The sequence below is a fragment of the Boleophthalmus pectinirostris genome, unplaced genomic scaffold, assembly GCF_026225935.1.
Source record: "Boleophthalmus pectinirostris isolate CB_2022bp ecotype Guang Dong unplaced genomic scaffold, ASM2622593v1 HiC_scaffold_10, whole genome shotgun sequence".
Taxonomy (NCBI): domain Eukaryota; kingdom Metazoa; phylum Chordata; class Actinopteri; order Gobiiformes; family Gobiidae; genus Boleophthalmus; species Boleophthalmus pectinirostris.
The window spans coordinates 7,810,909-7,825,625 of NW_026570971.1; the positions used below are offsets into that span (position 1 = coordinate 7,810,909).

The window sequence follows — 14,717 nt, forward strand, 5'->3', positions numbered from 1 at the left end:
ACAGGCATAAGAGATGATTCAGGAAGTCTGTCGAGCTTTAATCCGGCTGTATTTCCACTCACTCACAAACAACATCGTCGTGTCAAGTTGATTTAATCCAGTGCAGTTCCGTTTTAAATCCACTAGGTGTCAGTGTTGGCTCACTCTTTATCCCTGTGTCCTATAACACTGCAGTACACCACAGGGAAGCACTGCAGAGGCCTCGTGGTAAATGTACTGTCCAGGTCCCTCTGTACTTGTACTGTCTCCTTCACCTGCACACGCTCTTCTGTCTTCTCGTGTCAGTCAAACTCACCTCTGTCTTCTGCAGGAGGTGGACCTGATCCGGGAGCAGGTGCAGCAGCTCATCTCTCTGCCCATGTGGATGTGTCTGCTACCAGTAAGACTTCTGCTGATTACAACTATTACAAACGTGGCAAAAAACCTTGGGAACGTTGCCTGAATTTGAAAAGATAGATGGAAAATAGTCCAGTTATTTTGACAACAGCATCAAGACATATTTGCAATTTTAAGATGAAGGCAATAAGTCTCAAATAATGTTGTATACACTATGTCAAATCATAATCCTTTGCTCTTTACGGCATAAACAAACCCTCCTGTAGTCTTCTGAAATATGACTATACACACAGAAAGTGGCTCTATACCAGGCGTCTCCAACCTGTAGCTCTGGAGCGAACAGTAACACTCCACCCGCTTCCAAGTAGCTCGCCAAGTGATTTCTGAATCATACGTATTGTGCTTAATAACTAAAATTTGTTTGATTAAATTATTACTATTGTAAACGTGAGGCCTTTATGTGTGCACTAATAAATAGATAATAGTGGTGTAAATATTTTCTAGCCATCAAACTGTACCCTGTCCTAAGGCTGTTACATTTACTCTGTTTCTTTTGACTGCTAAAATGAGTAGTTCTCTAGCATTTTTGATTTGTAAAGGTAGATCATCAGAGGAAAAAGTTTAGAAACCCCTGCTTTATACACTCCAGCAAAACAAGGGTTATGTTTTTATAGATACAGGAAGTGTCCTTAAGTTCATGTTTTCCAGCTCTGGTGTTTGAGGTCTGGGACTCTTGAAAACTCAAACGCACTATGTCCAAACACTTGAATAATCTAGACACACTGTGCCCACATGTTGAAATCCACAGCAGAAGCAGACAAGGACAAACTGTAATTTAATAAAAATAAAAAAAAACATGATAATTTTTACTTAAAAAACATGTGTTTTTGTTTTTCTGAGGCCTAAAATTTATGAAAACTGTATCAATAGTGTGAAAAAACTGTATTGTCCCATTTCTGTTGTAGCTCTAATATTTGTATGATATTCAGTATTTGACTTTTCATGGGCCCCTTTTCAAATCTTTTATGCTGCACACCTGTTTATTCAAGTGTGATCTAAAAATTTTAACAAGTTTTTGGCAAAATAAATGTTAAACTTCAGCCAAATCCCTTCAGTCTGTAGAATAACGTCAGTGCTTTGAGTGTAAAATCCCTCAGTCGTCCAGGTAGAATCCATGGCAAAACGAGAAACTCAATTTGTCAAACTGTTTGGACAAACAATTTTTTGACCAAATAAACTTTTTTCCAATTGACAAATTCAGAATTCTGTGTTAAATCATTGTAGAGTGATTAATGATTACTTTAACTGACTGGAGACTAACTAACTAAACAAGGATTTATACAGAATTTATACAGAAACATTTATACAGAAAATCCACTATCCAAATCAAACAGAAATAAACAAAAGATCTGCAGAATAACCCCAGTAACTGCAGGTCACTACTGTAGTCTCAGAATCCTTCAGAGTCTTGGCCAACTCCCCTTTGCGTCTTAAAATCATTATTGGCTCCTGTTATACAAAGTTAGAGGCAATTGTAAAGAAATGCGTCAGTGAATTTTACCCTCTGGCGCCGTTTGTGTCCAGCTCACACCACTGTCCCTCTGGATGTTCTCAGGCCAGGCTCCAGCTCGAGCTCAAGAAGGTCCCCAAGCTGCAGAAGTTCTGGAACCTCATCAAGAAGAAAATGGAAAAGATGGACCCTGACGCCGCAGAGCAGTAAGGACGTTTAAACCAGAAGTTTTATGAGAAACATAACCAGGTTTTTAACACGTCTCCTGTGTCTTTGTCAGGTCTAAAAAGGAGAGGACTTTCTTATCTGCGCTCATCAAACAGTTCATCCAAGTGCTCATGTCTGTTCCAGCTACAGGTGAGATGATCTGGGATGGCTCTCTCTGGATCTTCTGCACGTTTTTTCAGTCTGTATTGATGCTAAAATAGGCGGAAGTGTGTCTTTCTGCGTTTTGATTGACCACTGGGCTTTATCTTACCAACCGGTACTTTCCAAGATGGATTTTTTCCGAATATGTGAGCTCAGAAAACTCACGGAAATCCATCTTGCTGTTCAAGGGTCGTTTAAAAGTGCAGGCTCCGTCAAATGGTTTTCTTGTGGAGATGTTTTTGCTTTATCTGGAATATGTCACCTTTCTATCTTCATGGAGACCAAACCAGACCAAGTTACAGGTCAGATCTGGGGAGAGACGAACCCCTTCAGTCAGAATTTCTGTTTTTCTAGGTGTTTTTGAGCTATAAAACCACCTGCAATTGAATAAATATAAGGTAGAGCTGTTTAATGTCACACTGTGGAACATTTCAGGCAATGCAGTGTCATCTCCATGGAGAAAAGCATCTGACAGATCTGATAGGTGGGATGTGCCAAATTAACACTAAGGGAAGTTGAATTAATTTCAACCATATCAACTCTGGCAAATAACCCCAACTTGAACCCCCTTTTAACTTTCAGATAGTTAAAATAACAGTTTTAACGCAAAAACTCTTTACCCTGAAATTTTAACCCTCCAGTTTTTGCTGTGTGCTTGTTTCTATGGAGATGTCACTGCTCTGCCTGGAATGTTCCAAAGTGTGACATTAAACCGCTCTACTTATTCATTTACAGGTGGTTTTATAGCTCAAAAATACCTAGAAAAACAACATTCTGACTGTGAGCGGGGTCGCCTCTCCACAGATCTGGCCTTGGTCTGTAACTTGGTCTGGTTTGGTCTCCATGAAAATAGAAAGGTTTAATGCCAATACTGTGAAACATTCTAGACCAGGGGTGTCAAACTCCAATTCACAGAGGCCAAAATTAAAAACTGGGACTAAGTCGTGGACCAAACTAAATATTTATTGAAAAACTTCAACAACATTTGCATTTTTTTTCTCTTCTTTCGAGATACGTAATGTTAAACCTTTTCTTATTAAAATTAATGTTTCATAGTTTTGCTTAAACATTGAATCCAGAACAAGCAAAATATAAAATAATAACAAAAATTTTAATTAATAATGTCTCTGTAGCCAGTGGTCCAGCTCCAAAACATATTTGATATGATCTCACGGGCCAAATATAATTATATCCTGGGCCAAATTTGGTCCCCGGGCCTGAGCTTGACATTCCTGTTCTAGACAAAGCAATAATATCTCCATGGAGAAAAGCATCACATGGACACTCCACTAAAAAAGTTACACAACGCAACTTTAAATTAAAATGCGGCATAAAATAATATAAGACCAGCTGAGTTTTCATTCGTTCCAACAGTTCCAAAATGGCGTCCTCTCTGCCGCTAACCTCTGGCCCAAGCGTCGGTATTTTAATGCGATGCGGAGCCCCCTACCTGAGTTCTAAAAACAGCCCCAGCCCGTCGTCGCGTTTAGAGGGGGGGGTCTAAAGTGACACTGCAGATTAGACTCTACCGAACAGCGGGACTCATCACTCCTCTGCCCGCTGCACGGTAATTAGGCCCCAGCTCCCAGCATGCTCCTGGGCCGGCCACGCTATACTTACTCACCGGAGCCAGCAGGGGGCCTCGGCGATGTCTGCACGGGTTTGCTTTTCTCACGTTTTGACTGGTGGATAATTGTAGGAGCAGGATTGCTGGGGGAGTAGCGCGTTGTCTAGTAAAATGAATACATTAAAGGCGCTGTACCTGATTAGAAACATGAAAAGCTGAACTAAATTATTTACAGTTTGCAGCGGCGCCGCTTATGCATCCTGAGCATCCTAATTATTCACTGCCATGAGTTTATAAGAAAAGAAAGGTAACAACTAATGTGCACTTCCCGTTTCTGTCCTCAAGAGCAGTACAGTGGTCCCTCGTTTATCGCGGGGTTACGTTCTAAAAATAACCAGCGACAGGTGAAATCTGCAGTAGTCAACTTTATATTTTACAATTATTATATCTGTTTTAAGGCTGTAAAACCTCTCACCACACACTTTATACACTTTTCTCACACAGGACAGTCACATCCTTCTTAAAACTTATCGCTGCTGTCGTCCTTTTGTTATTTTCCTCCGTTTTTATGTAACGAACCAGAAATTAATTTATTTCGTAAGGGAGCCCGACAGCGCAGTCCTGCACGGGTCCGTTTTTGGAGACAGAGTACAGCGCCGCACCCGCCCAAGACTAACCCAGGACTAACCCAGGACTGATTCCAGGACTGATTCCAGGACTGATCCAGGACTGATTCCAGGACTGATTCCAGGACTGAAGAGGAGGTCTAAACTGAACTAGGACTAAAACAAGATTAAACTAGGACTGAACTAGGATTAAAACAGGACTAAAACAGGATAAAACTAGGACTAAACCAGGACTAAACCAGGACTAAACCAGGCCTAAACCAGGACTAAACTAGGACTAAACCTGGATTAAACTAGGACTGAACTAGGGCTAAAACAATTAAACTAGGACTGAACTAGAACTAAACCAGGACTAAACCAGGACTGAACCAGGACTGAACCAGGACTGAACCAGGACTAAACCAGGACTAAACCAGGACTAAACCAGGACTAAACTAGGACTAAAACTGGACTAAAACAGGATTAAACTAGGACTGAACTAGGGCTAAAACAATTAAACTAGGACTGAAATAGAACTAAACCAGGACTAAACCAGGACTGAACTAGGACTAAAACAGGATTAAACTAGGACTGAACTAGAACTAAACCAGGACTGAACTAGGACTAAAACAGGACTAAAACAGGAGTCAGACAGGACTAAAATGGGACTAAACCAGTACTAACCCAGTCCTGACCCAGGACTGATTCCAGGACTGAAGAGGAGGTCTAAACTAGGACTAAAACAGGACTAAAACAAGATTAAACTAGGACTGAACTAGGACTAAAACAGGAGTCAAACAGGACTAAACCAGGACTAAACCAGGACTAAACCAGGACTAAACCAGGACTAAACCAGGACTAAACCAGGACTCACTGTCGGGACGGTGACCGCAGGAGAAAGGATCGTCCAGCTCCGCACCTCGCCAATGTAAGAGCGGCCGTCGCCCAATCGCGCATCGCGGACGGAGGAGGAGGAACACAATACGCACTCATACGCTGTTTAAAAAAAAAAAAAGAATGCAAAATTGCTAGAAACAGCGAGCGAAAAGGTGACAAAGAGGGACGAATGTACACATTTTGCTCAAATACTCTTTTAAATAATGAGGCAAATGAATGACGTGGTTCCTACTGGACATGAAGTATTTAACCTTTTTATTGTAAGTAGTAAAGCTAAGAGAATGTGTACACTATATTTTAAAATAATGTTGTGTTGTGTTTGTGTGTGAAAATGTATAATTGTTGGATTTTCTTTGAACAGGCCCAGTGTCCATGGACCAGGTGCACTACTGTGAGCGATTCATCGAGCTGCTGATTGATCTGGAGGTATGGAACTCTTACTACATAACACAACAGCAGGGAACGCATTAGTTGTTAAAGGAACCTGCTTTCTTACAGTTTTAAAAGTGGTATAACAATCACAACTGAACCTGTGTAACCAGAGTCTTCACCTGCAGATAGAAACACATCTAAGGCTACATTCTGACTGCAGCCTAATGTGACCCAAATCCGATTTTTTTGCCCCTATGCGCTCTCTACCTGATCTTTTAATGACAGTCTCAGTGACACAGATCAGATTTTTTTCAAATGCGACCCAGGTTACTTGGATATGTGCTCCTAAAACCGATACATATCTGATCTTTGGACATGCGACTTCAGTCTGAACGGCCAGGTCACATTCATCCCACCTACACGCCAGGCTCGGAGTCTCGTCAATGGAGGGAAAGCGAGGTTAGAGAGTTAATTCATATTTGGGGGATCGCTGTATTCAGGCCAAATTGGAGGGGACTTATCGGAACCGGGAGGTTTTTGAAATTATTACCAAAGAAATGTCCGAGCGCGGCTAGAGACGGTCCTGGCTCCAGTGTCAACGAAAAATAAAGAACCTGCGAGACAAATAAAAGGAGGCTAAAGACTCAAACAAACGAAGCGGCCGTGGACGTGTAACTTGTCCATTTTATGAAGGACTGGGCCGTATTTTGGGAGACGAGCCCAGCGTTTAGGTGACTTCCGTAAACGCTGAACGTGCTCGCTGTGTGGGACATCGTTGAGTCCTCCAATGCACATGCGGGACACTTTTGGGGCATTTAAAGTTCACATTCGAGATCTCATACAAGTCGCATTTAACTGGAAATGTAAACAAGCTCACAAAAAATCGTGTTTCACAAAAAAATCCAAATTGAGCATTAAACTCTGCAGTCTGAACGTAGCCTAAGTTTATGGACAGACTTCATGTGAAAGCTCAGAACCTCCAGAATTCCCTCCCTGAGCTGGAGAGTCTGCACTAGCACTGACTCATGACTGGCTGTAGGTGCTGTGGTTTAGGTAGAGACCGTTCAGATCAGAGAGACATTTTAGGTTTAAACACACTGCATATCAGCTTTGAAACTGGCAACACAAATGAGAGTGTCATTTGAGGCTCATTCTGTCTTCTGTTGGGAGAATCGTCTTGAGAACTCCGTATTATAACAAACAACTCGGCTGTCATGTTTAGTGTTTTATGTAACTAAGAATAAATCAGTGTTACCAGTAAAAGTTATATTTGATTTGAACATGTCAAAATCATATCTGGGGACACAGTTTGGTCATATTTATGGAATATTTAAAGTCGAAATCTTACATTTTAACTAATTGGTAAAACTGCAATCATTTTACAACTTCCAGATTATTAGATGTGACAAATTTTACATTTTACAGTCTGATAAATAAATAAACACAAAAAAAGTGCTCTGTGGTCTCCTCCTGCCACTGTGTATGTCCTTCACATTTGTCCGACTCTGGTCAGCTCTGGTCCGCTCTGTGGATAGAGGCCGGTTTGACCTCCACAGTCTGCAGTCTGCTGTCACTGCTGCTGTCTGCACACCTCTGCACTCTGTGAAACATGAGGCCCATCCAGCCCACATCCGGACAGGCGCTCCACTTGGGGGGAGTCAGGGGGAAGTCAGGCTGCAGCTTTGGGATATGATAAAGCAAGATGGAGGGAACTGAACTGAATAAATAAATTTACCTGTAGCATTTACTGTTTTCCAGAAGGGCAACTTAATGTCTGGACACTTATGTTCTAGTGTAGGGAGTATGGAGTTTAAAAACACAGTGGAGCACATCCTGTATTACCACATTACTTACTTCACAAGGTGGAACAGAGAAGAACACAGCATGATCAATGTGCATAAGTAACCAGTTTTAAAACCAGGTACCATATTTTTCAGACTATTAAGTCCAGAATTGATTAATGAAGAAATAAAAAACATATAAGTCACACCGAACTATAAGTCGCACTTTTTGGGGTACATTTATTTTATAAAATCTGAGTCCAGGAACTGACATTTCATCTTGAAAGGCAAGTTATAGTAATAACAATAGAACAGAGAACAACAGGCGATTAACATAACATATTATCAAACTCTCGATCTCACTCCAAATCACTAAATTCATTGAATTCTTCATCCTTTGTGGCTCTTCTGTGTCGCTGTCGTCAGACTCAACATCAGTTCCAGTTAGAATTATTCCGGCCTTTCTGAACAGGATGGTTTCTGTGTCATTAAAGTCCAGGCTTTATCCATCCATCCAGTGACTTTCAGGAAAGTTGCATGTTGCACCCTCCCAAGTTTCTCGCTCACTCCAAACTTTGTTTCTGCTGCTCGATTACAGTTTTTGGCTCCATATTTTGCTACTTACATCTTCAAAATAAGATTTTTTGGGAGGCATTTGTGTTCAGTCTTCTCAGTGTCTTTATAATTTGGCTTAAATTTTAAATTTTCAGTGGTACAGAAGTAATAGTGCGATCGACTGACATGATACAGACGGAACAGAGGCTCTTTCTGCAGGAGACATGTGCAGTAGAGCAAAGTGACAGTGGTACAGGAGGAACAGATACTGACAGTATCTGACTAGAGCCTCTCGAGGCTTCAGTGTGAAAATTTCAATATATAAGTCGCACCGGAGTATAAGTCACAGGAAACACCCAAATCATGAAAAAAAGTGCGACTTAAAGTCCGAAAAATACGGTAATAAATCGGGGGTGAGTTAACATAAGTTTTCTTCTTCCCACTCGTTTTTTGAGAGGTTTTTCTGTTTTTTATAATATGTAGTATGTATATAATAATTTTTTTGTCTCTTGGCACATACTTGAAATTAAAACAATCAAGAATTCAGTCTAAATATGCAGGATTTTGGTGTTAAACATGTGTGAGTGAAACAAAACACAACTCTAGATCTGTTTGTGATGAGGAAACAACATTATAGCTCAGAAAATTGCGTAATATGTAAGATTTGATTCACAAAACTAGAGCTATAGGATGTGGTGTAGGACATTCTTCCGTCCGTGTCGTCCATTCCTGTCTCTGCTGCTGCCTCGGCACCTCTCATGTTACTCACCGTCTCCCGATCCGTCCCGATCCGGGCCCAGTGCTGACAGGCGCTTCTCTCTGTTCCCGGTACTGTCCGCGAAATGTCCACCCAGCCCCCTCCCCCTCTCCTCCGTCCTCTGTCCTCCGCTCCGGCGCTATCCTTTTACACACAATCACTTCCCCTGAAATCCATACTTCCTCTCGCCGTGTCCATGAATCAAGAATGAACTGATGAAGAAGAGAAAGTACAGCGCCAGACGGCAGGGTGGTGTGAAAGATGGAAGTGGTGGAAGGTGGAAGTGATGATATTTTTTCACTTTCTACTCTACGGATAAATGTATTGACCAGAAACTAGAAACGGGAATGGGATTTTGTTTGTAAAATAACCAGCTACCTTGGTGCGATTGTGAATTATGGTAAAGGCGCACTATGTAACTTTTCTGGTGGAGGGTCTGCCTACGTTTTTGTCTCCATGACGATGTAATTGCTTTGCTTGGAATCTTGCACAGTATGGAATTAGAATTCACTATTTCCACTGAAAAAGCAGGAAATGCCACCAGACGCATAAGATGGATAAGTTTAATGCCAAACTGTGAAACACTTCAGATGAAGTTCTAGCATCTCCATGGTGGCCCCTCTACCCGAATAGATACACAATGTACCTTTAGATTTGCCTGTAAATGATTGAAGATAGCCTGATTCATCAGCCAGTTTCTCTTCGTAGAAACAGTCTGACCTCGTAGCATTAGGATTCGTTCGCTCGACAGTAGGCGGGTACTTTTTATCATTTAACCAATCGCTGCTATTTGGTCATGACGTGTGTAATGCAGCGCTAACAGGGCTAACTGGTATATTAAGCTTTTCCCAAATCCTGCAGGAAGAAGGACAATAACATCTTTCCCCTTGATAAAATTCACCAAACATTCTCTTTGTTCTGGCTTTAAATCCTTGATCTCGGGAATTGTTGACAACACTGAATATATCACTCTTTGCTGATTGGCTGGCACCCGAGCTTGCACTTCTGGGGTTTTTGCAAACCGTCTAGTGTATTCTGATTCCTGACCTAGTCACTGGAGAGAAATGAAATTGAGCGGAGGCACTACGTGGTGCCAGTCTGACTATGAAGAGGATGTGTTATTATGCTTCTTATCATGTTATGAAGTTCTCTTACAATGATTGTGTTATGATTTTGTGATCGGGGCTGGTATCATTTAGAAGTTGCCGATACAGTACATATCTCGATACAGTGAGCTTTCAAATCGATTCGATACGGTTCATTACAAAATAATCTCTAAATCATAGCTGTGATACTAAAAGTCTTTGTTAAACCACTTCTTGTACAAAATTAATTTGAAACACACATTTTCATCATCACAACAGTGAAAATGTCAAATGTGTCGTATAAACAAATGTACTTCTACTAAACAAGAAACAAAACTGTAGCGCTGTAACAAAATAATTTAGTAAAATATACCAAAAAATACTCTTGGTGATATATCAATACAGCAGCCCATGATATCATACTGTATCATCACATTAAACTATACGATATATTGGTATTTCGATATTTTTGCACATCTCTATTTGTGATCGTGGTTTTCTACCTTAGTTTGTTGCTGCAGACTACAGATTTTCAGCGACCCCACTGGACTGCAGCTGGCTCCTGTATACTGCATACAAATTGGGCATTTGGGGGGGAAAAAAAGCTCAGTTTGCTTCAGCTTTACCAAACTAAATCAATTTTTGACTCACTTTCCCCATATATGGATGAATTATTGGTGGCTGGAGACACCACTGGAGCACATTGACACTCTTGGCCAAGCTACACCTCAGAACAGCTGTGGCTACAAGACAAGGCAATGGAATCAAGCAGGAAAATGTAGAAACTGTTTTGATAAAAATAAATAAAAAATTAAATAATATAAATAATTAAATTAAAATAAAATAAATAATCTAATTTAATTAAATTAAAAAATTAAAATTAAAAAAAAAATAAATTAAATTAAAATAAAAACAAAATCACTATACAAGAATAATGCAGTTTAATTAAGCACTCACATTTTCTTATTATTTTTGTGGAACTGTAAGAATGGTTTGTGTTGTCAAAAGTATTAAAAATGTTTCTTTGCCGTGCTCTGTGCCCAGGCTCTGCTGCCCACCCGCCGCTGGTTCAACACGGTGCTAGACGACTCCCACCTGGTGGTGCACTGTCACCTGTCGGGGCTCACCCAGCGGGAGAAGGAGGGGCACCTCTTCTGTCAGGTGCTGTGACTCTGCGTCTACACTCAGCACCCCAAAGACGAGAACACACACATATTTACACAAACACACACACACACACACATTTACACAACACAGAGGCTACTATTATTATATAAGGGCTGTACAAAATGTTAGGAAATCACTGTAATGTGAGGTGGACCGATTATTTACCGATTATTATGTTTTTTTTGAAGATATGCTGAATTTGAATATCAAGTATAAACAATTGTTTCAAAAAAAGAGAAAAAAATGATTGTATATTTGTCAGGAAAATACATTTTGTTATGGTTAAAGTCAGTTTTGCGTTGTGTTCTGTAAAGGCGCATTGTGTAACTTTTCTGGTGGAAGGTCCGTCAAATGTTTTTTTCCATGGAGATGTTATTGCTTTGTCTGGAATGCTCCACAGTATGGCATTAAACCTTTCTATCTTCATGGAGACCAAACCAGAACAAGTTGCAGGTCAGATCTGTGGAGAGGCGACCCCCGCTCACAGTCAGAATGTTGTTTTATAGATGCTTTTGAGCTATAAAACCACCTGTAATTGAAAAAATGTAGGTTAGAGCTGTTTAATGTCATACTGTGGAACATTCCCGCCAGAGCAATGACATCTTCATGGACACAAGCAATACATTTATAAGTGTAATTATTCTATATTTAATGTTATTTTGATCTTGTTTTGACTTGACTTGACCTCACTGTCTCGTTTGTGGTGTTCAGCTGCTGGACATGCTGAAGTTCTACGCCGGGTTTGAGATCAACGACCAGACGGGGAACGCTCTGACCCAGAAGGAGATGACCACGCTGCACTATGACAGGATCATCTCTCTACAGGTAAAATTTTTTTTTCTTATAGCCCCATTTTACACATGATGTCACCTCACACATTCTACTTTTAAATACTCCAGAAATAGTGCAGGACGAGCAAGTTAATAATGTTACAGAATGTCAGAACTGGAAATGAGGAGGTTGTCTTGATGGAGGGGGACATACAGGCTTTGCTTTACCGTTTGTTTGTCTAAGCAACTTTAAAGGGCCTCTAAACACCAAAATCATTTTTTTCCTGTTGATTATCTGTGTAAATGGGTCTAAAATAGGAGTGTATACGTATCCCTGGCCTTATTCTGGCATTTTAGTGCATTTTTGTTAAAGGTGTCCAGTGGGAAAAAGCTTTGCCAGGTGAGAGTAGCGCAATGTCGATGACGAGTCCCCACCTCCCACCCCCCGTACGTTGTCCTGGTTTTGACAAACGCAAATATGGTCACACTAACCTGTATTCCACTGGGTTGTGCCGCATCAGCGCACAAGAGCTGTTTGTTTTTTTCTTCGCTTAGTTTATGCAAATTAGCCATGCGGTTTTAAGTTTAGTTTCAGTGAGACTTGCGCAAAGCTGCTTATTACTAGAAATTGACTTTAAACACATTATAATCTCAAACGGGCTGATGTGGCTCTAGAGTCGTTACGGTTTATATGTCGTAAAGTTGAATTTATTTATGCAGATTAGTTGTGCATATAGTAATAATAATGATGATAATTTTAATATAAAAACGTTAATGATTAATCTTTAATTCTCCCGACGATCAATTAAGAAAATTTAATCAAATGCCCATCCCTAGTTACCGTAAGATCTTATACTAGTTCAGGAAAGCTCATGTTTTGTCCTTTTTTGAAGTATAAATACTCAAGCCAGTTTCGAAATTTGTTTTAGTATCGATTTGTACCTGATTCTTGATCATTTTGACAACCCTTGTATAAAGTGATATTTTTGCACTTCTTTAAGGTAATTTGACACTCTGCTTTTGGAAGTTTTCTACATCAACACAACACATTTGGCTTTTGTGGGCATTTTCACACCCCTGAACGGTGCAGGTGTTATGCGAGCGAGTGCAGAGCGGCCGTGTTCTCTCTGGCACACTTCTCCGCACTTTTGGCTGTGAACGCAATGCACCACTGCAGCCTCATAAATCAATATTTCAAACGGAGCCACAGGATATTACAATACATCACGCCACCGTCATTCTGCGCCGCATAAAACTCCACTTCAGGTTTGTCTTTAAAGGAGATATATGGCGCATAATCGACTTTTTAGAGTTATAATAGTTTTCACTTTTCATAAATTTACCCTCTCAAAGTTGTATTTAAAGTGATTCGTGCAGGTTCGAGCCATTTTTATTCTCGTATATTTAAGCCGTCATTGCTCCGATATATCTACCGCTGCCACTGCTGTGTAAGAATGAAAAAATAGAATAAAGTAAAATAAAAATTGCTTTCACTGTGGTATTTCCGAGTGATGGACTGGGGCCTTGCAGCAGACTTGGTTCAATAGCAATGATATAGTTATTATTGTCGACACAGTGTGAGTAAAGCTTTCTATTCTTCAGAACCGATTTGTGTTTGTACTTTTGGCGAGTCCAAGGCTACAGTTTAAACGTTAGAGACCAATATATAAAAAAAACTAAACCATGTCAGTCATAATTATTGCCACTGCCACTGCTATGTAAAAATGTAAAAATATAATAAAATAAAATAAAAACTGCTGCTTGGTGGCATAAACTACTAGTATACAGGGTTCTGACGGTCATGGAAATTCTAGAAAAGTCACGGAAATTGAAAATGTCATTTACTAGGCCTGGAAAAGTCATGGAATTTTGTAAACTCAATGAAAGTTTTGGAAAAGTCATTGAATTTTAGTATCTCTTTCATGCAACTGCTGCGTTCTGTTAAGTTCTCATTAGACTATTTTGATTATTTCCAAACATCTGCGCCTTTTGTTTAAAAGAGACGACAATAAATGCACTGACAGTATTTTGAATGTTAAAAAAACTATAATCCCAAACCATAAGGTGAGTGGAAAGAGTTAACATTTCATATTTAGCCCTAAAAGTCTGATCAGTTCTACACATGTAGGTGCCGTAAAGTCATGGAAAATTCACTTTAGGTCATGAAAAAGTCTTGCCTGATTCATCAGCCGGTTTCACTTCGTAGAAACCGTCTGACCTCTCAGTGTTAGAATTTGTTCACTCGACAGTAGGCGTGTTTTTTTGTTTTTTTTTATAATTTAACCAATCACTGCTATTTGGTTTATCTGTTACATAAGGCTGAGTTGTTGTACAGTTGTAGGGAGTATTATCTGTTACATAAGGCTGAGTTGTCTACAGTTGTAGGGAGTATTATCTGTTACATAAGGCTGAGTTGTTGTACAGTTGTAGGGAGTATTATCTGTTACATAGGGCTGAGTTGTCTACAGTTGTAGGGAGTATTATCTGTTACATAAGGCTGAGTTGTTGTACAGTTGTAGGGAGTATTATCTGTCACATAAGGGTGAGTTGTTGTACAGTTGTAGGGAGTATTATCTGTTACATAAGGCTGAGTTGTTGTACAGTTGTAGGGAGTATTATCTGTTACATAAGGCTGAGTTGTCTACAGTTGTAGGGAGTATTATCTGTTACATAAGGCTGAGTTGTTGTACAGTTGTAGGGAGTATTATCTGTTACATAGGGCTGAGTTGTCTACAGTTGTAGGGAGTATTATCTGTTACATAAGGCTGAGTTGTTGTACAGTTGTAGGGAGTATTCTCTGCTACATAAGGATGAGTTGTTGTACAGTAGGGAGTATTGTTGAGTTGTTGTACAGTTGTAGGGAGTATTCTCTGCTACATAAGGATGAGTTGTTGTACAGTTGTAGGGAGTATTATCTGTTACATAGGGCTGAGTTGTCTACAGTTG

General features: G+C 40.0%; 1 protein-coding gene across 1 annotated transcript in view; it reads left to right on the forward strand.

Annotated features, from left to right (window-relative positions):
* aqr (aquarius intron-binding spliceosomal factor) overlaps positions 1 to 14,717 on the forward strand; it is a 154,261-nt gene that overhangs the window by 9,533 nt on the left and 130,011 nt on the right. The window contains 6 exon segments of the mRNA XM_055157746.1: positions 311 to 379; positions 1,952 to 2,052; positions 2,127 to 2,203; positions 5,646 to 5,710; positions 10,879 to 10,995; positions 11,713 to 11,826. Of these exon segments, the coding sequence (XP_055013721.1) occupies positions 311 to 379; positions 1,952 to 2,052; positions 2,127 to 2,203; positions 5,646 to 5,710; positions 10,879 to 10,995; positions 11,713 to 11,826 (543 nt within the window).